Genomic DNA, 24,025 nt, shown 5'->3' with positions numbered 1-24,025 from the left:
CCCCCCAACCCCCCACCGTTACGCGAGGAAGGAAGTCTCGCGAGGTTAAAGCGCTTTGAGAGCGCTGGTCGGAGGCGGTCGCCGGAGGTTTTCTCCTTGCCAGTGATGGGGACGAACCCCTGGATCCCCGCAGCCAGCCCTGCATTGCCTGTTCTGGGTTCTGCGTCTGCTCGCTGAGGAAGCTGAACAGGCGGGAGGAGTCTCTTCCCTTGAGTGCATAGGTCCCTGTTGGCAGAGGCTTTGAGTCCTAACCGCCACAGCTGACGGCTGCGAGGGATTGAGACCAGAGTAAGTGGAATCAGTCCTGGGAGACGAGCGGGCGTAGCGAGTCGTAGGCTTTCCTTCCCCTTTTGCACCACCTTTTGAACCACCGGCTGCCCGTTCCTGGGCGCGGTACTTCCTGTTCTCAGCTCTAAGCACCTCTTTCCGGAACTCAGGTGCAGAAAGTTCGATGAAAAGCCTTGGCCCTAACCCGTGTGGACACACCTCTGTTCTCTGTTTTCTCCCTGCCTAGCCCACCTGGCAGCTCACCGTTGGCGGGGCGGGGTGGGGGTTGTCTGCCGGGATGGAAGAGGGTTCCTTTTCAGGTTTCAATTTACCTCTTTGCGTAAGAACCATTCCCTTTCTTGAAACCACCCTTCAAGAAATATTACTCTTCCGAGTTCTCTTCGCGGATAACCAACTGTCTTTAAACTGCCCTCTGAAGAATCCTACCTTTTTCTTGGTTTTCATCTTACCTTTCTTCTGTATCCGGTCTCGGATAATAGTACTGGTATCCATCCAGTTGTCTGCACTAGAAACCCAAGGCTCATCCTTGACTGTATTTCCGCTTGTACTGCACTGTGCTATTTCTTCTTTCAAAACCAGATGATTTCCCCACCATCCTCCTCCCCTGGTTACCATTCTGAAATACAAATCTGTTTATGTCAATCCTTTCTTGAAACTTTTTCAATAACCTTACCGCTGACAGAATTAAGTCCTATTTGTTAAGCGTATCACATAGCGCCTTTTACTGTCTGTCCCAATCCATTTTTACCTTTTCTGTTTTATATTGCCAGTACCTCAATATTCGTTCACGCCAGACTGCTGTTGTCCAAACACGCCAAGCACTTTTACAGCTCTCTGCCTTTGTATGTGCTGTACCATCTGTCCTGAATGCTTCCTCTTCCTTTTTATAAAACCACCTATCAAAATCTAATTCATAGACCATTGTCTTCTCCGGCTCCCCCAGGTGATACTGGTAGTACCACTGGCTCTCCCAAAGCATTTGAAACAGTATTTCTACAGAACTTTTAGATTGTATAACATTATTTATTCAGGTATCTTGTCTCGTGCCAATTTGAGCTTGAGTCTGGAATCACATCCTACTCATCTTTGTAGCAAAAGTTAATTCATTGCTTGGCACATAGCAGGCATTATTTGTATTAATATATACATGTGTATACTTATTTATAATGTGAGTGTGCGTGCTTAGTTGTTCACTGGCCAACTCTTAGTAGCCTTGTGGTTTATAGTCCCCCAGTCTCCTCTGTTTCTGAAATTTTCCAGGCAAGAATACTGGAGCAGATTGCCATTTCCTACTCCAGAGGAATCTTCCTGACCCAGGGATTTAATCCAAGTCCCCTGCATTGGCAAGTGTATTCTTTACCACTGAGCCACCTGGGAAGCCCCATTTATAATATAATAGTTCTGAAGATTCATCAAGTAGGAGTCCTTAGCATCCTCAAAAAATGTAGAATTTTAGAGCCAGAGGAACCTTATATATTAGTTTAAAAAACACCGACCAGTTTTGAGTATGAGGAATTCTGTACCACTAACACACAAGTAATTGTATTTTTAGTATCTGTTAGTTGAGATTGTGCATCGTGGCACGAAGCTATTATGCTTTTACATGATTTTGTATTTTATTATTAGCAGTCTCTGTCTATTAAAACTGGTGGGATATATAGGTATGAGAGAAATATTTAGACTACAGACCATGCTTAGTGCATGTACATCTGTGCCACCCTTCCAGTGATTCCTTGGCCATAGGTTAGAAATAACTGGTTTAGGCTAGATTAGTTTCTTCTTAAATTGTCATACTTGTTTGAACATATATGTATATGAACTTATATTTAGTCACAATTCCAAGGAAACATGTAATTAAAAAAAAAACTTCACCTGTGTCCTTGCTTTCAAATTCTGTTTCTTCTAACTTTAAAAATTCATCTTCTTCAAAAAGCTGCTTCATAAAACTCTAAATGTGTTCATTCCATTATTTTCAAGGATAGTGAAAAATTTTTGTGCTTTCAAATACAGTGACATGTGTGTAAGGTGCTTTTTAAAAGTACATAATTTATAATTTACATGTTTTCTCCTTGATCTCTGTAAATTTCTAAGAAAACCATAACTATGCCTTTCATTTTTGTACCTCCATGGGTGACAGTTAATATTTTCTACAAAGTAACTTTAGAGGCACCTGCCCGAACAATAAAAATTTTTAAACTAGATTGGTGACATTTATAGACACATCTGTGGTATGTCAGTGGTCACAGTATTTCTCTGTGGTTCCAGGTATAGGATAATGGATTTGTGGATAAAGGAGAAAGGAGAATGATTTTAATTTCTTTAAATTTTTCTTAACCAAAGTCTAAAAGTAAACAGCTGGCAGTTTCTTTCTTGGGTGGGTGGTGGTTTTTATCAGCAGCAGAATGTTCTGAATGCTCTGCCAGGAGTCTGACTGCAAATATCTTTGGTTGGTAGAGTGGGCGAGAATGTGCTTAACATGGGGGAGGGGGGCGGAGGGTGGAGGAGAGTAGGACCAGGAACTGCTTAAAAAAATTTTTACCTGCAATTTGAACCTACCTGTAGAAGATAATGTAAGTAAGTACACTAGTTAAGTTTGACTAGTTAAGATGCACACTTAAAAACATAAATTGAGAATATCTTTTTTTTTTTTAATTGGAGTTTTTTTTTTTTAATTTAAAACTTGTTGGAGAATGGGAAAACAAATCTTCCTCCCACTGCAGTTACCAACGAAAAGGGAGGACTCGGGGAGGGAGAGAAGCACAGTGGTTTCCAAAAATGTGGCAAAGTAAATGCATATTATAAAATATTTTAAACTTTTCTGTGGTTTCACATACAGGAAATAAACATGCAGATTCTTAGAAATTTTATGTCACTGCTTATCTAAAATGCTAATAAAAGTATGCTTTTAATTACCTGCTTTTTATAATTCTTTACCCTGAATAGAATTGGGCTTACCTGGTGACCCAGATGGTAAAAAATCTGCTGGCAGTGCAGGAGACCCAGGTTCCATCCCTAGGTTGGGAAGATCCCCTGGAAAAGGGAATGGCCACCAACTCCAGTATTCTTGCCTGGAGAATCCCATGGACAGAGGAGCCTGGTGGGCTACAGTCCATGGGGTCACAAAGAGTTGGACATGACTGAGTAGCTAACACTTCCCCTGAATAAATAAGTTTTTATAGTTACAAAACAGATTTTAAATGTAGTTCATTTTGATAGGAGTATTTCATTATGCAATCTAGAGAATGTTTTTTTAAGTGGATGTTAATTATAGTTTTAAAAAACCTAGTTGGTCTTGTTAAAAAACAAAATTCAACTGAGTAAAGTTTAAAAATCTTTTTGGCTTTGTTCAACAGTTCATGAATCAGGCAGCACCCCACCTAGCAGAAAGGGAGTTCCAAGGAGCTGTACAAAATGAGACACTGTTACAGGAAAAGGAACAAGGAAGTTATACTAGCAAAAAGCAGGTTGGATGTGACAAGGTCACTTTCCTTTAGGGGATGGCAGGGGTCTGTCAGGCAAGCGACCTCACAGTGATTCCTGATTGAGTGATTTAAGGTTCCATTTCTGGAAGAGGCCAAAACTGTAAGTTAAGTCTTGGTTTGATGATATGGGGCTTAGCATAAGTGACTCCATTTGGGGCCTGTTTTCTTTTTTTTAACAGTCTTACAGATTAAGTGTGATGACTGGTTAAAATAAGTGCTAGGCTTCTTATTGGTTATGAGGGAGGATATTAGAAATTTGTTATTTTTTCATCTTCGTTTACACTTCCATTTATTTTCTACAGCTGGTTTGAAATGCAGTTTATATAATATTTTGGAAGTCTCATTGGTGGAGTAGCATCAAGGAATTTGCTTTGTTTTTCCACCCAGGACACCACGGTAGTTTTTATATAGGTAGAGGCAGGCAGAGCCCTGGAGAGCCATCTTGGCTGATGAACATCCCTAGACTGGGATCAGAAGTTCTATTTCTGGTAGTCTCTTGGCTCCTTCCTTGCTGCATGGTGCTGTCAGTCTGCTCCTTTCTGTTCAAGTCCTGAGTCTGTTTCCTCATTGATAAAATGGGGATAACAGTTATCCCAGTGAGCAAGATTCGGTATAAGGTTGTATCCCTTAGGTTCAGAAAGCTACCAACAGTTGGAATCTTAACAGCTGAGGCAGCGTACTGATAGATAAATAGATCCAGAAATAGAGAGCTCAGAAACATACCAATACATTTATTGAGAAAACACAACAGATGTGGCAGTAAAATTCAGTGGGGGTGAAATGTACTGTCCAAAAAATGGGAAATGAGACAATTGGTTGTCTCTATGAGAAAAGGAAAATATAATTAGATATCTTCCACACATGCAAATAAACAGCAAATGAACTAAAGATAAAGGCAAAACGTTGAGGATAGGTAAGATTCTTTACCGTCTGATCCATCAGGGAAGCCCGTATATCTCCCTGTCTAACCTGCTGTCAAGTTGGTAACCCCAGACACAGCTTAACTTTTTCATATTTCAGAAAGAAAGATTTATCATTATCTGAAAAGATTGCATCTAGATCAGGGCTCTGTTTCAGTTAATCTACAGATTCCTTTGCCCACAGAATTCTGAGAGCATAGCTTATGGGGAGAGGGCAGCTTACTGAATTACAGTATAGGTATTCGGTCACTTGTCACCTCATGCTGTGTGGGAACTTCAGTGCATTTTATTTGGAAACATCCTAGCTATTGTTTGTAGATGTCATGTTATTACAAAGCATAAAGAGGTTTCTTCTGATATTAGTCCCAATAATGTCATTTACATGTTGGGACATTTACATGTCAAGATCCTCATACCTGAGTTTTTCTGTTAAATCAAGATAAACTTCTCTCAAATCTTTTACAGCTTTCTCTGCTGCTGCTGCTGCTAAGTCGCTTCAGTCGTGTCCGACTCTGTGCAACCCCATAGACGGCAGCCCACCAAGCTCCCCCGTCCCTGGGATTCTCCAGGCAAGAACACTGGAGTGGGTTGCCATTTCCTTTTCCAATGCATGAAAGTGAAAAGTGAAAGTGAAGTCACTCAGTCATGTCTGACTCTTCATGACCCCATGGACTGCAGCCTACCAGGCTCCTCTGTCCATGGGATTTTCCAGGCAAGAGTACTGGAGTGGGGTGACAGCTTTCTCTAGACTTTGCTTTTTTATTTTCTTTCAACATCTGTTGCAACCAGTTATTTTTACTGTAAGACATTTTTTTCTGTTTTTAAATGTAATTTTACTCTAAAAAATCTGATGTTCTGTAGTTAGTGGAATTGATGGGAGATATGGAGATATGGGGGCTTCCCTGGTGGCTCAGATGGTAAAGAATATGCAATGCAGGAGACCCGGGTTCAGTTCCTGGGTCAGGAAGTAGCTAACCACTCCAGTATTCTTGCCTGGAGAATCCCATGGACAGAGGAGCCTGGAGGGCTACAGTCTGTGGGGTCACAAAGAGTCGGACACAACTGAGCGACTAACACTCTGTCACTCATAGAGATTTAGTGAGCCCCATATAAATGAGAAAGCTGTATTATTGCCTAGCTCTAATTTTCGGTAATTCCAGAAGGGCAAGGCCTTGTTGGAAGACATCTTAGATTTTAATGACTGTCCTTTCATGTTTTAACCTATAGTAAGAATTGGTTCCTTTAGTGGCCCTTTTGCTGTTGTATTTTGAAGTGCCCTTATCTAAATCTCCTAAATCTTTGAAGACAAATCTTTTGGTTGTTTTATCTAGAGAGACAGAAGTTGTATTAATTTCCAACTTAATTCTTAAAGCTCTCTGGAAATGTCTGGTCATATAGTGAACATTTTATAAATTGGCAGTTTTATTTTGATTGAACCTTCTTATTCAGCTTTGAACCTGTTTATAAAAACAGGACAACATACTCTCTGCTTCAGCTGTTGGGTACAACCACGAATGCTGTTTGAATCTTTTTTCATCTTTATTTAGTTTGCAATTTTGAATCTTTGCTAGATATAATCTTAATGAAAGCCTGCTAAAATGGTGGGATGTGTTGTATTTTATTTCTTTTAAAATGTTACACAGTTGGGTTATTTAAATCTCTTGCTGCATTTTTCTGAATCTGAGGGGCTAACAATTAACCTAACGAGTCCCATGTAGTAGTATCTTAAGAAGACCTATATTCTGTAGCAAATTCTGTCTTCCTAAAGTTGGTGAAAATCCTTAATTAGAGCCCTTAACTTTGTTCTACACCTGTTTTAATTTAATTGCTATAGATTTGGCTTATGACATAGAAACATTACAAGGTAATTTTATTTTTTGAGAAAATCTTAAAGGGTGGCTCATATATTAACAGAAAATAAAGCAAAACAGTAGAAAGAGAAAAATTCAAGAGTGATAAGTGTCAGAATGTTAAAAGTTTTTGAGAGATTTTAAAATAAAAATTTTGTTTTGAGGTCTCAGCATATCAGTTGAAGAAGCTAACTATTGGCTGTGTTATGTTTTGTCTCCTAGTTTTTCAGCTCCTTTTATACATTTTAGTTATTGATTTTAACATATCAGAAGTTTTCCATAATGGCCAGTGTTGTTCTAAGTTAACACTTCCTTTGCCATTTACTAAGGAAAGTGCAAGAGTTAGAATTATTAAGAATTTTTATATGAGAAGCTGAAGTTCCTCCAGAAGGAGGTTGATCCTTTAGCGTAGCATGACAGGTAGAGGCCGCTTTGGCTGGTTAGTAGTGTACGTTTGTGGGTGGTGTCTGAGGTCACCTGACCAAGCAGAGGCTAGGAAGGGTCATATGGTCAGAGACCTGACAGTCACTGACTGTAGAATACGAAATAATAAAACGACCTTTTTTCACAAATGGCAAGATAGGGATTGCCCTCATGAAGAGCACAGTTTCTATATAACATTCAGTTCAGTTGCTCAGTCTTATCCGACTCTTTGCAACCCCATGGACTGCAGCATGCCAGGCTTCCCTGTTCATCACCAACTCCCGGAGCTTGCTCAAACTCATGTCCATCAAGTCGGTGATGCCATCCAGCCATCTCATCCTCTGTCGTCCCCTTCTCCTCCTGCCTTCAATGTTTCCCAGCATCAGGGTCTTTTCCAGTGAGTCAGTTCTTCCCATCAGGTGGCCAGAGTATTGGAGTTTCAACTTCAGCATCAGTCCTTCTAGTGGATATTCGGGATTGACTGATTTGATCACCTTGCAGTGCAAGTCGAGAGTCTTCTCCCACATCACAGTTCAAGAGCATCAGTTCTTCAGTGCGCTAAAGAATCCGCCTACAATGTGGGAGTCGCAGGAGACATGGGTTTGATCCCTGGGTTGAGAAGATCCCTTGCAGAAGGAAACGGCAACCCACTCCACTATTCTTGCCTGAAGAATCCTATGGATAGAGGAGTCTATATAACATAAAATGTATTTAGTGAATGTACACTTTTGTCCCCACTGTATATTTAAGGTGTTTTAAATACATTCTGATTTTGTTCTCAAACTTTATATATATATATAAACACATATGTGTATATATGTAATATATAATTATATATATTTATATATGTTGTGTATAATTTTTTGAATGTTATAAATTTACTTTTAAGTTTGTTCCATCTTAACAGAATCAAAACCACAGGTGTTCTTAGATGTTTTTCATCCTGAGACATTGAACGATTCGCTAACAAGTGTAGCTTAAGCATAATGTGTGTTAAAGTGGAACTAAAAATAAGATCGATATGCCAGCTTTCTTTTGAATGTTTTTCATTTTTAATCCTATGTATTCCTTTAGAAATGAGTTGCACCATTGAGAAGGCACTTGCTGATGCTAAAGCCCTTGTTGAAAGGTTGAGAGACCATGACGATGCAGCAGAATCTTTGATTGAGCAAACCACAGCTCTCAACAAGCGAGTAGAAGCTATGAAGCAGGTTTGATTTTTTTTCCCCTGTTTATTCTATTTTTAAAAGACAGTCATTGACATTTGTGTGTTGCTTTTAGTACAAACTTCTGCTTAACTAGTATTTTATTTTTAATGTTTTCTGAAGTTTAAAAGTAGCTTGACTTGTGTGTTTTAGTTTACTTTAGATTGAAATATAATTTTGTCAAGGTCAACTGACATGTATGTGTCTATATATATATCTTCTAAAACTTGTAGATTTGATCACTTAATTTCCTACAGTGATGCAGATTTGAGTTTGGAAAATACATGAATTTTTTTGGGTCTAAATACATTTGACAAAGACAAGATAATATATTTTACTAATAGTGACTCATATTTTGTTCTGTCTGCTATTTTTATAATGTAGAAATATTTTTATAAGAATATTTTGGTGGTGCTGTTTAATAATAGTTTTTGAAGATGATGCAAAGCAGTATCTTGTTTTCACCTTTTGCAGTTACTGCATTTGTGTGTGTGTGCATGCTCAGTCGTGTCCAACTCTTCGCAACACCATGGACTATATAACCCACCAGGCTCTTCTGTTCATGGGATTTTCTAGGCAAGAATACTGGAGTGGGTTGCATTTCCTCCTCCAGGGGATCTTCCCAACCCAGGAATTGAACTTGCATTTCCTGCATTGGCAGATGGATTCTTTACCACTGAGCCACCTGAGAAGCCCTATTCATTTATACTTGCTACCTTATTTTTCATTTACTGCTGCCAATTAAGGAAGAAATGAAAAGGGCTTCACTTCTTGTTATCCTTACCATTGTGTATAAGAACTTTCCAGTGGGCTGTGAAGTTGAACTACTATTTTAAGCCCTCTTTTGATTTTAACTTTAAGTTAAGATTTTAACTTTAAGAGAACTATATAATCTCTGAAACTATGATGGAAATCACTGTAGGAAAATATATATTTATAGCGTACTCTCGTGAAGCACATCTCTTTTGTAAAAGGAAGCAGCAACCTGGGGGTACTGATTTTAACAAAGCTGCTGAAAAAGTGAAGCAAGTTTACCTATTGGATTAGCCAAAAAGTTCATGTGGGCTTTTCCATGACATCTTATGGGAAAGCCTGAACTTTTTGGCCAGCCCCATATTTTGTTTTGCAACTCTTCTGCCCTAAACACTTTACATACCTCCCTGTCTAGCTTGACTCATGCATTCCAGTGAACATACATATCTTGTATTGAGTTGTAAAAAGGGCGGGGGGGGAGGTTGACAACCAGAGTTAAGAATCATACCATAAAATTTACCCTATTTTTAAATTTCTTGGCTGCACCACATGGCATGCTGGATCTTAGTTCCCCAACCACAAAACAAACCCACATCTGCTGGAAGCGTGGAGTTTTAACCACTGGGCCACCAAGGAGGTCCCCTACAGTTTACCCTTTTGAAGGGTGCAGTTGATTGAATTTTAGTATATTCACATGCTCTGCAACCATAATCACTGTTAATTTTAGAACACTTCATTATCCCTAGAGCTGCCTCCTAAGTCTCCCTTTCCCTGGTTCCTGGCAACCATGAATCTGTCAGTCTATAGGTTTGCCTGTTTTAAACATGTCGTATGAATGGAATAGTACTGTATGTGACTTATTGTGACTGGTTTTTTAAAGTTTTCAAGTTTCATCTGTGTTCTAGTATGTATCAGTACTTCATTCCTTTTTATTGCTAAATATTAATACATTGTAAGGATATAGCACCTTGTCTTTTTCTATTCATTGGTTGGTGAACATTTGGATTGTTTTTCTTCTGGGGCAATTATGTATAATACTGCTGTGAATACTTGTGTATACATTTCTATGTGGACATCTATTTTCAGTTTTCTTGGGTATATACCTAGCTGTAGAATAGAAGGGTCTTATACCTCTGTGTTTAACTTTTTGAGGATCTGCCTGTCTGTTTTCCAAAACAGCTACGTCATTTTACATTCCTGTCAACAATATATAGGCGTTAGCAATTTCTGCACATCCTCTGTTAAACTCGTTATTACTTGTTTTTTGACTAAGGTCATCCTGGTGGCTGTCATGTGCTATCTACTTGTTATATTGAGCTGTGTCTCCTTAATGACTAAAGATGTTAAGTATCTTCATGTGTTATATTGACCACAAAAACATATACATGTGTTTGTGTATCATCTTTAGAGAAATGTCTCTTCAAATCCTTTGCCCATTTTTTTTAGCTTTATTGAGATATACTTGATGTACAACATTGTGTAAGTTTAAGGTATACAACACACATGTATATATTGTGGAACATTACCTACTAACCATGAGGTTAGTTAATACTTCTGTCACCTCACATAATTACTGTATGTAATTACTGTATGTGGTGAGAAAATTCCAAATATATAATATAGTATTGTTAACTTTAGACACCATGATGTCCATTGCATCCTCAGAAATTAGTCGTTTGCCCATTTTTTTAATTGGGTTCTTTTTCTTTTTATTGTTGAGCTGTAAAAATTCTTTACGAAATGTACACACATATATACACATATGTAAGATACGTATTTTCAAATATATTTTCTTACATCTTGAAAAAAAAATCTTTTCATTAGTATCAAGAAGAAATTCAAGAACTTAATGAAGTTGCAAGACATCGGCCACGGTCCACATTAGTTATGGGAATCCAGCAAGAAAACAGACAAATCAGAGAATTGCAACAAGAGAACAAAGGCAAGCTATATTATCACTGTTATAGCATATCAAAAGTGAGCTTTAATCTCCAATTGCACTATTGAATTCAGATCAGTTAATATTTTTTAAATGGGAAAATAGCCAGTTAAAGTTACTTTTTCTAGTCCATTATGCTTCAATTACGTATATTTCTGTCTGTCTGCCTTACTTGGAATCATCTTAGGCTCTCACCTTCAATATCCATTTGTACCACTGAAATTATTACCTGTGAAATAACTCAGTTTCATTCTGCAGTCCCACCGCTTTGGCCCCTAGCTTAGGTGTTTATAGTCTCCGGCCTGAAGTATTCTCATTGGTCTCCTTGATTTCAGTCTCTTTCCGCTCCAGTCCATCTTCAGCACAGTCATCAGACTGATTTTACAAAAACATATCTGGTCATGTTGTTCCTTCTCTTAAGAACCCTCACTGTGTGCTGTTTCCTTATTCAGAGGCCTTCAGAGCTGACTCTAAGCCTTCTTTTTCGTATTCTTCCCATACCTCCCTTCTCCATGAGACCTTTGCTCTTGCCACCCTGAACAAGGTCCCGAACATACCATCCACTTCCATGCCTCCCTGCTTAGAATGCCCTGTCCTTTATTTTCAACTGAAGGAACGTACATTCATCTCACTACTATACTTCTGTGAAGCCTCCACCAATTTTTCCTCACAGACTTTTTATATGTATTAGGGTAGAGCTCCACTCTGCACTTTACCACATTGCGTTATAATTATTTATGTTTTGTTTTCTCCACTAGACTCTGAACTCTATGGCCTTTTGGTATTCCTAATATAGAGCATGATCTGACACTCAGTTGTTGTTCAGTAAATAGTTGTTAAAGTGATTCTCAAAAAAATGAGCTTAAAATGGTTATTTTGAAAACTAATAAAGGACTCCATTTGGTGTCCTTTATTTCCATATGGCTAGATTTTTGTACCTCATGTTTTCTTTATGAAACATTCTAATACCCCCTTTATAAGTTTTAAAAAATGTGATGTGGAAGAGAATACATTGTGCATTTTAAACTCAAGTTTAAATAAAAGATGCTGTTACTCTTGATAGAATTACGTACATCCCTGGAAGAACATCAATCTGCCTTGGAACTTATAATGAGCAAGTATCGAGAGCAAATGTTTAGATTGCTAATGGCTAGCAAAAAAGATGATCCAGGAATAATAATGAAGTTAAAAGAGCAACACACTAAGGTAATCCCATTCTGTAAATATAATTTGCAAAAAGGACAATCAATTAACTTGTGTTCAGATTTTTAAAAAATCACAGGTGTCTTACATGATATTGAATACTTCTCTTTTTGACATTTTCTTCTTCTCCTTATTTTTTTCATGTTATGTGTCATTTTCTGTTTGATTTAGTCTTCAAACTCCCATTCTTCCCTAGTAGCTTATAATATGTATCATAAAGTAAACATTATTTGGGAAATAAAGGTAAGTCTATTCAATTCAAATTATTCAAAATTATAATGTTACCTGCTTCAAAGAAATATTTCTTCTAACTTGTGAATTGGTATATGTTGCAAAAATGAAAATTAAATGCCAGAAACCTTTTTAAAAATCCGAAAACAGCTAAAGTTAGATTTGTTTTTAAGACTGTCTTCTGAATGAGGCTAATTCATCCAGACTATAGATACTCCTGATTATTAATGGAAGCACCAAGGGGTGGGGGGAGGAAAAGAAACAATATGCTATATATTGCCTTCCCACCCATCCCATCCTCCATCACATACCACTCAACAACATTTTTAGAGACAGAGCTGAACTGGCTAGAAATCAACATTGTTTCTGCTGTTCATCTTACTAGTTGCGATCCCTGTGTTTGCTAGCAGCTGCTATGAAAAGATAGAATAGTCCTTTACCATTTACATTTTATTTTAAACTGATTTTTAACTGCTGGTGTGAAAAATATTAGAATAGATTGTGATTACAAGGCCATTATCTCTATTGGATAATGATGAGCTAACTGTTTTTTATTAGTTATAACGAGTGTTATCTAAGAAGTATTGACTGTTACAACGTATTTTTATCTTAATTATTAAAACACTTTTTAGATTCTTTAAAATATTTATTCCATCTTGGTGCTTTTAGGTATTTTTTATTATTAATTCTACTAAAAACAAATATTTAGTAAATTGCTTTAACATGTAAATTCAACTTTCCATATTAAGGAAGTTAGTAATAGCTCTTGTGTCAAATAGTATAATAATAAATTAACAAATGTGGTTTTAATATTATGTAATTATGCTATTTATCTCCTAACCAAAAGGAACCTTGGATTGTTAAGTGGCAATCTTTTGAGTATAAAATGTATCTATTGTTAATATCATTATAAAAACATTTTATTTTGAATATGTAATTTAAGAGGTTTTTTTAAGTACAAATATGAACTGACTTAAAATTATTGGTAAAATAAGTATGTTCTTGAGACATTCCAAAAAGCCCTTGTGTTTAACGACCTAACAAATTTTTTAAGATCTACAGAGAATACTCTGGCAAGCAAGTGCTTAAGAATAAGATACTGAAGGTAGCTAGTCCCTTGTGGTAGCAGCTATATCAGAAGCAAATGTTTTCTAAAACACATTAGATTTTACCATTCATTACAGCTGTTTTATTAATTAGCAAGTTAAACATGTCTTAAGATAGCTGTAAGCCATCCTTTTTCATTATGCAGATGAAATTCTTCTTCTAAGTGCTGATTCTTGCCTTCCATGAAATAACAGTTCAGTTACTTGTTATTAATTCTAACTAATACATATTAATGTTTGTGATTTTGATTTTTCCCAAAAAGGAGATGCTTTGATTCAAACAAATATTTATTAACACTTGCACTGGCTTAGTTATCCTAATGAGATGAATGAATAAGTTTTATTATTCTACCATAGGACCTTTCAGTGCATTGGGAGATAGAGATACAAACATGATTATCTAACATAAGGTAGGATGTGATGAATCCTAAATAGATATCTGGATTATTACTGGAGTACTAGAGAAAGCAAGATTAGTTCTCACGAGGAGAATCTAGGAAAGTGGCAAGGAAAGGTAGTAAATCCATCTAAATCTAGCCTCGAATTAATTTGGGGGCTTAACAAGCAGAAATGGGTGAGCAGAGAAACTTGCACGATAAATATGAGCTTCCAGGATATGTTTAGGTACTAGTGCTCTGATACACCTAAACACAAAAATAATTTTATAACACATTTTTGGGTAAAACACAGAGTTGCACTTAACAGCATTTTGGAGTAAGAGGCTCTGTTGAGACTACGTAACAGAATTCTGCCCTCACCTAGAAGTTTTTGAGCACACATTTAAAAGCCAATAAAAAGTTTGAGGAGAACTCATTTTCATTCAAACACTCATTTTTACATTATTTTTGAACTACTACCTTTTTGGAAATCTTAAAAAAACAAACATTTCCAACAGTTGGCTAACTCGCATGAACTAACACTCATTCAGTTTTTAAATTACGGATATTGTCCGTATTAACATTATAATGACTCTGTACTACAGATTGACATGGTGCATCGTAACAGCTCCGAAGGATTCTTCCTTGGTGCATCTCGACACATCCTTGAAGCACCTCAACATGGACTGGAGAGGAGGCACTTGGAAGCAAATCAGAATGTACACTAAATAAAACAGTCAATTTTGGGGGTGTGGATGGGGGGGCATTTAAAAAGTTCTTTTACATTGAATTCTCCCAAATTAAATCAGCAAATAAATGAAATTGCTTTTAAAAAACACTATGCTTTTGATAGCCTTGCAAAAATACTCAGTGTAGAAACTTTAAATCTGTCATGAATTCGCTGTATATTGCATTATACATAGCCTGTTAGGTAATTGCAGGCTTTAGAAGGTTCTTTAGGCCAGCCTTTCATTTTGTTGTTCTAGTTAACTGTAGCTGCAAAATTTTAGGAAGCTTCAAATGGTTTACCTCTTTCTGGACATCAAAGACATTTTCTTGACAGTAATTTTAATCTGGCTTTGTAAAAGTTTTGTTTAGTCAATTAAATGAACTGTTTTAATTCAGATTTTCCGTAGTTTATAGTCCTTTAATTTGCATTCACAATAAAATAAAATTACCTTTGTTTAGGTGTTACAATTAAGTATAGTAGCAGCCTCTCCATTGTGTCTGTTGTGTTTTGTCTTTTTTTTCCTCGAATGCTATTTCAAGAGAGTGCAAAGATTTTGTTGCTAGCACTTCTTGCTTTTAAAACATTTTGAAAGCACAGGTCTTGCCATATTGTGCCTTTTAAGAGATCTATGATACTTCCCTAAAGATCTTATTGTAATAAGTGGATCATCCAGGAACCAGCCTGTAAAAATACCCTCCTGTTTGTATTGAGGTTTTTTTTCTTATGATGGTTTTGTTAGAACAGACTGTCCTGAAAAAAGTAGTTTCTTGTTTTCTTCCATTTTAGAAGCAAATGATTATTTGTTTCCTTGTAGTTGCCATATAAGACATCAAATCATAAACTGAGAAAGCTGTTGGTATTAAAAATTTTTACTCATTATCCTTATCCGACTTGCTGCTGCAGTTACCTGTACTTGACTTGCTTTTAAACGTTAGGCTCCCTTTATGGTAGGAGGGATTGTAATTATTATTTTTTTAATTGTTATAGGACATGACAGTTGCTTGTCTTGATATCATTCTTACCATCATAGTCTAATCCAGAGCTGTCTAATAGAACTTTCTGCAGTGATGGCAATGTTCTTTATCTGTGCTATTCAAATTGGAAGCCACCAGCCACATGTGGCTATTAAATGTCAGCAGTGCAACTGAGGGGCTGAATTGTTAATTTCTTAAAATGTATTTGACTTCAAGTAATTTCAATTTAAATAGCACCGCACTATACAGTGTAGTTTATTTTGCCTTCTTCCTGTGTACTAGCTTTGTATAGATTATATTAAAATAATATATAAGGATCTGTATTTTTGTTACTTAAGATATTAAACGTGTGGTTTGCTAAAGATATTCCTATTTGTTGTCTGTTTGAATATTTATATTCCTTCCACAGTTTACTAGTATTGTAGGTTTTGAGGAGTCTTGTTCAAATCCTTTTTCCAAATAGAATATATACAACTATTTAAGAGACTGCATGTTTATGTGGGAAACTGTCAACTTCTATATTTAAGTTTTGGCCTTAGTATAACAGAGTAAGCCTCAGTTGCCAGTGAGCAATGGTCTATAGAAGTTATTCATTTAAAAAAGTATTAGTCTTGTGTCCCTGCTGATTATAAACAACAGAGAAATTACAAAACCTTTTGTCCATCTCATTTCATTAACTGTAAGCTCTTTGGAATCAGGGAACATTTCTGTTAACATTTCTCTTAACAGAAATGTTCCCATTCCTCTCACCTAGTATAGTGCTTGCACACCATAGGTGTGCAAAAAAGAATAAAAAAAGCAGAACTCTGTTCATTTTATTCAGTACTTATTATTTACTCAATACTTATCATCTATTGGGCTTCCCTGGTGGCTCAGACGGTAAAGCATCTGTCTGCAATGCAGGAGACCTGGGTTTGATCCCTGGATTGGTAAGATCCCCTGGAGAAGGAAATGGCAGCCCACTCCAGTATTCTTGCCTGGAAAATCCCATGGACGGCGGAGCCTGGTAGGCTACTGTCCATGGGTTCACAAAGAGTCGGACACTACTGAGCGAAGGGAAGAAGATATCATCTATTATATACCTAACATTAAATAATAGGGAAACACAAGCAATGTATAGGTCCTGCTGTCAGTGAAGATGATAGTCTGGAAAAGATTCTAGATTGAATTGAGATCAGTTTTTAGGGATGGATAACATAGGATATATTTATAAATCATGAAGACTTCAGGAAGGAATAGATATTGAATGTGTATCTTTCCCATTAGTTTGGTCATGGGGCATGTAGGTACGAAAAAGAAAATGTTGCTGATCATTTGTGGTGAGAGGAATGTGAAATGAGTATTTTTCCTGTTCGTGGGTTTAGATATCTTGTGCTGCTTATCCTTAATCTAGTCCTAACAGAAATCTGACTTCACAAGGACATTTATCTTCAGTCAACAGTCTTGTAAATACCTGTTTGATATATTAAGTTTATGTTAAATGGCAGTGTAAAGGTATTAACATTCATATCAAGTGGTAATGTAGATTTTATAAAAAGAAGAGTTTTTTTTTTTAAGCGTTTCATTGATTTACAGCTTCCATCTCCTTTTTTTTTAGGAATTACAAGCACATGTTGACCAGATAACTGAAATGGCAGCAGTAATGAGGAAAGCCATTGAAATTGATGAGCAACAGGGTTGCAAGGAACAGGAACGAATATTTCAACTTGAAGTAAGTTAGCACATGTAGGTGAAAACTATTTGTACAAAGATCTATGCCAGAAAATATATCTCATTTTTAAATATTTACTTTCTGGGATGCTAGTAATGTTCTTTTTCCTAATCTGGGTACTGGTTATTTGGGTGTATAATGCAAGACCATTTATATAGTAATGTAGGAGTCAAAGATCAGTAATAAACTTATACCAGTCACTGAGAAAATTGACTTTTTGATCCTGTGTTGCTTCTGTTATTAGGTGAATATAATTCTTCAGCTTAGTAATTTGTTAAACTATCTCTATTTTATCAGAGATCACAATGATGCAGGGGGAAATTTTTTTTAATCCACAAATAATATTCTTTGGCCACTTGTATTTTTCTAGGGATATAAAAACTTTCTTACCACCTGATGGCTCAGATGGTAAAGAATCCGCCTGCAATGCAGGAGACCTCAATTCAATCCCTGGGTCGGAAGATCCACTGGAAAAGGGAATGACAACCCACTCCAGTATTCTTGCCTGAAAAATCCCATGGACAGAGAGCCTGGAGGGCTACAGTCCATGGGGTCGCAAACAATCAGACACAACTGAGCAACTAACACTTCACATAAAAGCTTTTATCGCATCTGTCCTTTATTCTGTGGTAGCAAAAGCACCATTGTTGAATAGCTCAAATTGGTAGAAGAGGTGCCCTTTATAATTTTAAAACCTTCATTTTGAAATCATGGTGGAGAAATTGGTTATAGGGGACCAAAAATGATTTTTATAACTGTACAGAATTCTCTCATTCTTTGTGACTAAGGCAAACAAACTTTCTCAGTAGAAGGCCAGATAATAAATCTTTTCAGCTTTGAAAACCAGGCAGTCTCTGTTGTAGGTACTCAGCTCTGCCACTGAAACGAAAAACCAGCCATACACACACAAAATAAGATTGGAGTCAACTGTGTTCCAGTACAGTTTAATGTACAATAACAGGCCTCAATTCCGGCCATAGTTTGCTGATGCCTGCTTTATACCATTGAAACTTAGAAAGAAAGACAAGGCTGTAGAGAATAAATTATGATAGTTATTTTTAAATGTCTAAAAATTTCTTACAGTAGTTCAGTTACTCAGTCATGTCTAATTCTTTGCAACCCCATGGACTTACAGTAGCTAATCTAGAAGATAAGGGCAAAGTCATTTACTAGCGCTCAATTTGGTCGCTTACTTTCCTTCTTAAAAAACAGCACAATATATTCAGCCAGCCTGCTGCTGTTAAATCAAGGAAAGCAAGGAAACAAGGAAAACAAAGGAAAAGGAAAACAAGGAAAGCAAACCAGGCTTGCCCTGAATTCCATGCTATCATGGAAAATAATAAAAGTATTAAAGTACTAAGAGGTGTTAGCCCCAGGGTATTATTCACAGACTTTCTGAGTTTACACAAATAAAAATCTAGATGTTATTTTCTTCATCTATGGCATTGCTTAAGTGCTCGGTTGTGTCTGATGCTTTTGAGACCCCATGGACTGTAGCCCACCAGGCTCATTTATCCCTGGAATTCTGCAGGCAAGAATACTGGAGTGGGTTGCCATTTACCACTCCAGAGGATCTTCCCAACCCAGGGGTTAAAACCCACGTTTCCTGCATTGCAGGCAGATTCTTTACCACTGAGCCACCAGGAAAGCTCCTCTTCATCTATATATACTGTGTTATAAAATAAGGCAGTTTCTGAAGTTCTGTAATTGAAGCTGCATAAATAAAAAGCCTTCACAGTGGTGGAAGACACTGAACACGTAATCCCTACCTCTTTAAAAAACTGTTCTCTGGATTCAAGTTGGTAAAGGCATATATCATTTAATACAGGGTTTCCTGACCTCCAAGATCCACTGCCTGATGAACTGAGGTGGAGCTGATGTAATAACAATAATAGAAATAAAGGGCCCAATAAATGTAATGCACTTGAATCATCCTGAAACCAACTCCTTCCCTCCTCCCACCCACCGCCTCCAGCCTATGGAAAAATTGTCTTCCATGAGACTGGTCCCTGTTGGCAAGAAGGTTGGGGACCCACTGATTTAATACATTTCTGCCAGTTACAGTACTTGCTTTTATTTATCATACCTTCATATGTTTGGTTTTTCTTAAGATATGTTTTTACTATTATAGCCACCGTGCTGACTGCTTCTTTTTGTTTCCTTCCTTATAGCAAGAAAATAAAGGCTTGAGAGAGATTCTTCAAATAACTCGAGAATCATTTTTGAACCTTAGGAAAGAGGATGTGTCAGAAAGTACATCTTTGTCAGCATTAGTAACCAGTAGTGACCTCAGTCTGAGGAAGAGCTGAAGAGCTTTTTAAATCTGTGAACTTCTTACAAGGTTCCAGCACACTCACTGGGACTGGCTTGTTAAGTGAATGAATTAACAGCAAAATCCATCTCAAGTGACCCTTTGTTTTGTTTTGTTTTTCTGTAATATGTACAGTGCACTGGCAAGGACATTTAAAAGATAGCAATGAGAAAATACATAGTTAATGGTCATAGACTTTATTCCAAATATAATTGAAAAGTAGAAATTAAGCCTTTGTTAATTGGTGAACAAGATTTTTGTAATTTTTATAATTACAAAATTACAAAATTTGAATTACAAGAATTTTGTAATTCTGCCAATTAAATGTAATTGGCAGAATTAAAGATTTTCACAGCAACTACTGAACCTAACAAGAGCTTTCAGCAGTGCTGTTGGCTTTCAGTTGACATTTAGATAAACATGAATATTCCCAACAAATGTCTTGGAATTCATAAAAAAATATCCCAATTTTAATATACAAATTTTGCCACAGTATTGTGAATGGAAAAATCATCATACTGAATTATTTTCTTCCTATTTGGTGAAAGTTAACAAATAGCTTATGTACCATGAGACTTCAGCTTTAATGATTGCCTATCGACCTTCTCATTAATTTAAATTTTTGTCAAACAAAGTTCAGTTTAAAAGGCTGTTAGGAATGTTTTATATGCACCATAAATAAAAGAGATAATTTAATTTGAGCTCATTTATCATCATAGTGAGCTGACACTTGTCCATGACTTGCTTAAGTACATGAGATATCATTTCAGGAATGAAAGAGAAGGAATACTACTTTCTAAGAAAGAAGAGCTTATAAGAGACATATTTAGTAGGTTAAACTACTTCTTTGAATAAGTTTTGGCTCTAAATCAGTAATGAAGATGAGATTTTTCTCTTCTCTGGTTGATCTTTAAGGATATTATGTAGCTCATTTAGCTAACAGTTGAAATGTTTGATATAGCAAGCTAGGTATGGTAATTTCACAGTAAATTGGGAATTGCTCTGCCTCAGAACCCTTTTTTTTTTTTTAAGTAATTGCTCTTAAGAGATACAGAAACAGTAAATTAAAATAAAAATTTTTTTTGCTAGGTCTAAAGCTCCATCTGGTTTTCATAAACATAAGCAAAAGATATTTCTTGTAACCTTTCAGTCAAAGGGTTGGGGAGTGCCAGGGGAAGAGGGGGAAATCTGGATTTATAAGTATTTGTTTTATTTTTTACAAAATGTATGTCCAATATGTAAGTTTTTAAAAGCCACTAGAAATAGAAATGTGGTGACATCAATCAAAATCTAAAATTTTCGTATTTCGTGATGATTATAGAAAAAAGGTAAGAATGTCAAATACTATTAAATATACTGTACTCATTTATATTGAATATATATTAAAATATGCATGATAGAACATTCTACTTTGGAGTGTATAATTTGTTAATAATCACATGGTAACTTTTATGTATAATTTCATATATGGTAAAATTAAAAACTGCTTTTCACTTCAGAATTTTTTTATCTTAAGTTTGGAATAGTTGAGGAGACTGATTGAATAGACAATGGGCCCAAACATTAAACAGATTTATTTTCTCATTCAGAGGCCTTGATTGGTATTTTATAAACAAGTAATAAATTTTATTTTTAAACTTCTCTATTGGTTTTTGGGAAAATATCCTTTAATTTGATGGCGCATTCATAGAGTTTTTATCCCAAGTCAGAATTAAAATAAGCTACACAATTGAAATTAAGTCTGAGGCAATTTGTTGGGGCAGCTCTATTATAAAACATTACTTGACAAATAATTATTTTTATAAATAAATAGGTTGAATTAATTTATTCTTGGTCTTCTTACTTGGATATTATTTTAAGAACTTGGTGTTTAAAAACATGTACTTTATTATATAGCAACAGTGTTCTATCCCATACATTTTTTTTTAAGCAGAACCCTTAAATTTATGTCTGAGACTATGTACTGCTAGGAACCTATTTTATCAATAAAGATGAGTAATTAAAATTGGTATGGTCTCCAAGTTAATTTGAAAACAATACTTATATTTATTCTTACTTGTAGGTATTTTTTTAGGGCTGTTTGTTTATCCTTACCACAAAATTAGTACTTAGCAACAGCTTCTACCTGTATTCCTTGGGAACTGGCCAGCAACTTAGTGCTGATTCTGCAGACCTTTGGATCATCTGTAGTGGGTTTAAAAATGTCTTTTGTGATATGTCCGGGTACTAACTGCTCTACCTATGGATGTGAGCATATTTGCAGATACAGTCTTTACAGGTTTAAGGATCTCAGGATAAGATCCTCCTGGATATTGTATGAATCCTAGATCCAATGACTAGTGTCCTTATAGGAAAAGAAGAGATTTGAAACTCACAAGGAGAAAGTCACGTGAAGACAGAGGCAGAGGGTTATGCACATCAAGGAACCCTAAGGTTTATGAGATGCCTCCAGAAGCTTGGAAAGAGGCATGGAATGACCTTGTCTCCCTCAGGCCTCCAGAAGGGATCCGCTCTACTTGATCCCAGGCTTATGGCCTTCTTGATTTTCAGAACTCTGAGAGAAGACATTTCTGTTAAGCTTCCCACCCAGCCTGTACCAGCCTGTAATAATTTGTTACTGCAGACTTAGGAAATGAATATATCATCTATTATTTATCATCTATCTACCGTATTATTTATTTTATAAAAGGAATACAATTCTGAAAAACCACTTATGTACATGCTCACAGATAAAATGTTTTCTGCTCAAATTGATATTAACATCAAGATATCTTCCAAAGTGTTGTGTTCCTAAACTGACTCTAATGAATGGAAGATCACAGATCCTTAATTTGTGGTGACTACTACCTTTTTTGACTTTCAGAGTAAAACAAGAGTACAATTTTTAGTGAACTGTTGAGGAAGAAGAATTTCTAATTGGTATTTGAGGAGATGTTTCCTTTTTAACTCACTGGCTGCAGCTCATTCTCCTTTGTTCTTTTCTTTGTGATTTCTTAACAGAGAACCACAGGGCTTGATTCTCATTCCTGTTCTGAATCTCACTCACTTCCTTGCTGATCTCATCCAGTCTTGGGACTTTAAATACCACCTATATGCTAGATGACTCTCACATTTACAGCTCTCATTAGACCTCGTTAACTCTAGACTCCTCCAACTGTGACTAAGAGAAATACCAAACTTAAGGTGTCCAAAGCTGAATTCCCTTCTGACTCTCAAATCTCTCTGTATTTTTCCCCATCTCAGTTGATGACTGCTCCATCTTTCCAACTCCTAGAGCCAAAATCCTTGATGGCATCTTTGACTCCACATCTTAAATCTTGCACCAAGTTCATCAGCAAATCCTGTCGAATCTCCATTCTAAATACCATTGACCCTTGAACCATAACGGGGTTTAGTAGTGCTGATTCTACACAGTTGAACATCTGAGTATAACATATCCAGTGTTCCTCTGTATTGTGAAGGTCTGAATCTGTGGATCAACCAACCATAGATGATGTACTGCTGTAGTATTTACTATTGAAAAAAAAATCCATTCAAACCTGTTATTCAAGGGTCAACTGTGTATCAGAATCTTAACATTTCTCAGCATCACCACTGCTTCCATTGGCTAAAGCCACATTACGATAATGATTTAGTTAAACTGGATTCAACCTAAATACAACAGGAAAAGAGTTAAATTTAGTTTTTTAAATAATCTAAATTATTGATACCCATTCAGTGAGGTTTATTATATCCTGTGGCTTGATTCTAACAACAGGAAGGAAAAAATAAGTGCCTAAATTTGCATAAGAACCGTAATACTAAGTTGCACGTAAAACAACTAAGTCCATGGGGTTGCAAAGAGGCGGACACAACTGAGCAACTGAACTGAACTGACTGAAGAATCAAATGCATGGGAGAAATGTCCAGAAGCAAACAACATCAGTATTCTAACAAATTATTCTATTGTTAACATACTCGAGCCAACTAAATTCTTTAACATACAAACCAGTATTTTGTAACCATCATTGGATAAATGCATTATAATTTTTTCAACTATTTCTCTTATTGGTGTTTATTCAGATTGCAGTTTTTGTTAAATGCTGCATTAAACATTTATATAAATAAACATTCATATATGTATAGGCTTTTGCACTGTAATGTCTGGTGTATAAATTCCCAGAGCTTTGTTAGATTATGTTCACTTTTGTTATTTATTTTTCACATAAAGGAAAAAGAACTGTACGTGGTAAAAAATCCAACATGTGGAAAATATACAATTCAGAGTAGTCAACCTCGTTCTAAAACCCATGTCTAGTAAGTTGCCTTGCTTTTTCACCATGGTTTTTCTTTTCAGTTAATGATACCCCTTGTAAGTCTTTTTCCACATGAGTAAAAGGGAAAGAGTAAGGCCACTGTTTTAGAGTAACCAAAAGCCTTCAGAAAATTCGCTATATTGAAATCAATATCAATGGATAGGATTGTGCCTAAAATAAAAATGCACTGATCTTGAAACACAGGACCTACTTCTTGAGTATCAATA

At 36.2% G+C, this 24,025-nt stretch overlaps 1 protein-coding gene across 3 annotated transcripts; it reads left to right on the top strand.

Annotated features, from left to right (window-relative positions):
* Positions 1–7: 7 nt before the first annotated feature.
* Positions 8–21,512, top strand: FGFR1OP2 (FGFR1 oncogene partner 2). 3 transcript variants are annotated; one of them, XM_061417569.1, is made up of 7 exons: positions 55–288; positions 8,038–8,174; positions 10,746–10,863; positions 11,924–12,066; positions 14,383–14,496; positions 17,079–17,192; positions 19,364–21,512. In XM_061417569.1, the coding sequence occupies exons 2-7, from the start codon at positions 8,040–8,042 to the stop codon at positions 19,499–19,501; spliced, it is 762 nt and encodes a 253-aa protein (XP_061273553.1). In that variant the 5' UTR covers positions 55–288; positions 8,038–8,039; the 3' UTR covers positions 19,502–21,512. The 3 variants fall into 3 exon arrangements, with proteins under 3 accessions (XP_061273555.1, XP_061273553.1, XP_061273554.1); XM_061417570.1 differs by lacking the exon at positions 19,364–21,512 and adding an exon at positions 19,021–19,354; XM_061417571.1 differs by lacking the exon at positions 14,383–14,496 and having other exon boundaries at positions 8–288.
* The last annotated feature ends 2,513 nt before the right edge of the window (positions 21,513–24,025 follow it).

Source organism: Bos javanicus, chromosome 5, assembly GCF_032452875.1.
Source record: "Bos javanicus breed banteng chromosome 5, ARS-OSU_banteng_1.0, whole genome shotgun sequence".
In the NCBI taxonomy this organism is placed as follows: domain Eukaryota; kingdom Metazoa; phylum Chordata; class Mammalia; order Artiodactyla; family Bovidae; genus Bos; species Bos javanicus.
This window is presented reverse-complemented; position numbering and strand designations above follow the sequence as displayed.

Excerpts from the sequence above, each read along its gene's own strand:
- FGFR1OP2 (XM_061417569.1), top strand. The coding sequence starts at position 8,040 with ATGAGTTGCACCATTGAGAAGGCACTTGCTGATGCTAAAGCCCTTGTT. Across the intron at positions 12,067-14,382 it reads TAAAAGAGCAACACACTAAG|ATTGACATGGTGCATCGTAA; the intron begins GTAATCCCATTC and ends TCTGTACTACAG. Across the intron at positions 14,497-17,078 it reads ACTTGGAAGCAAATCAGAAT|GAATTACAAGCACATGTTGA; the intron begins GTACACTAAATA and ends CTTTTTTTTTAG.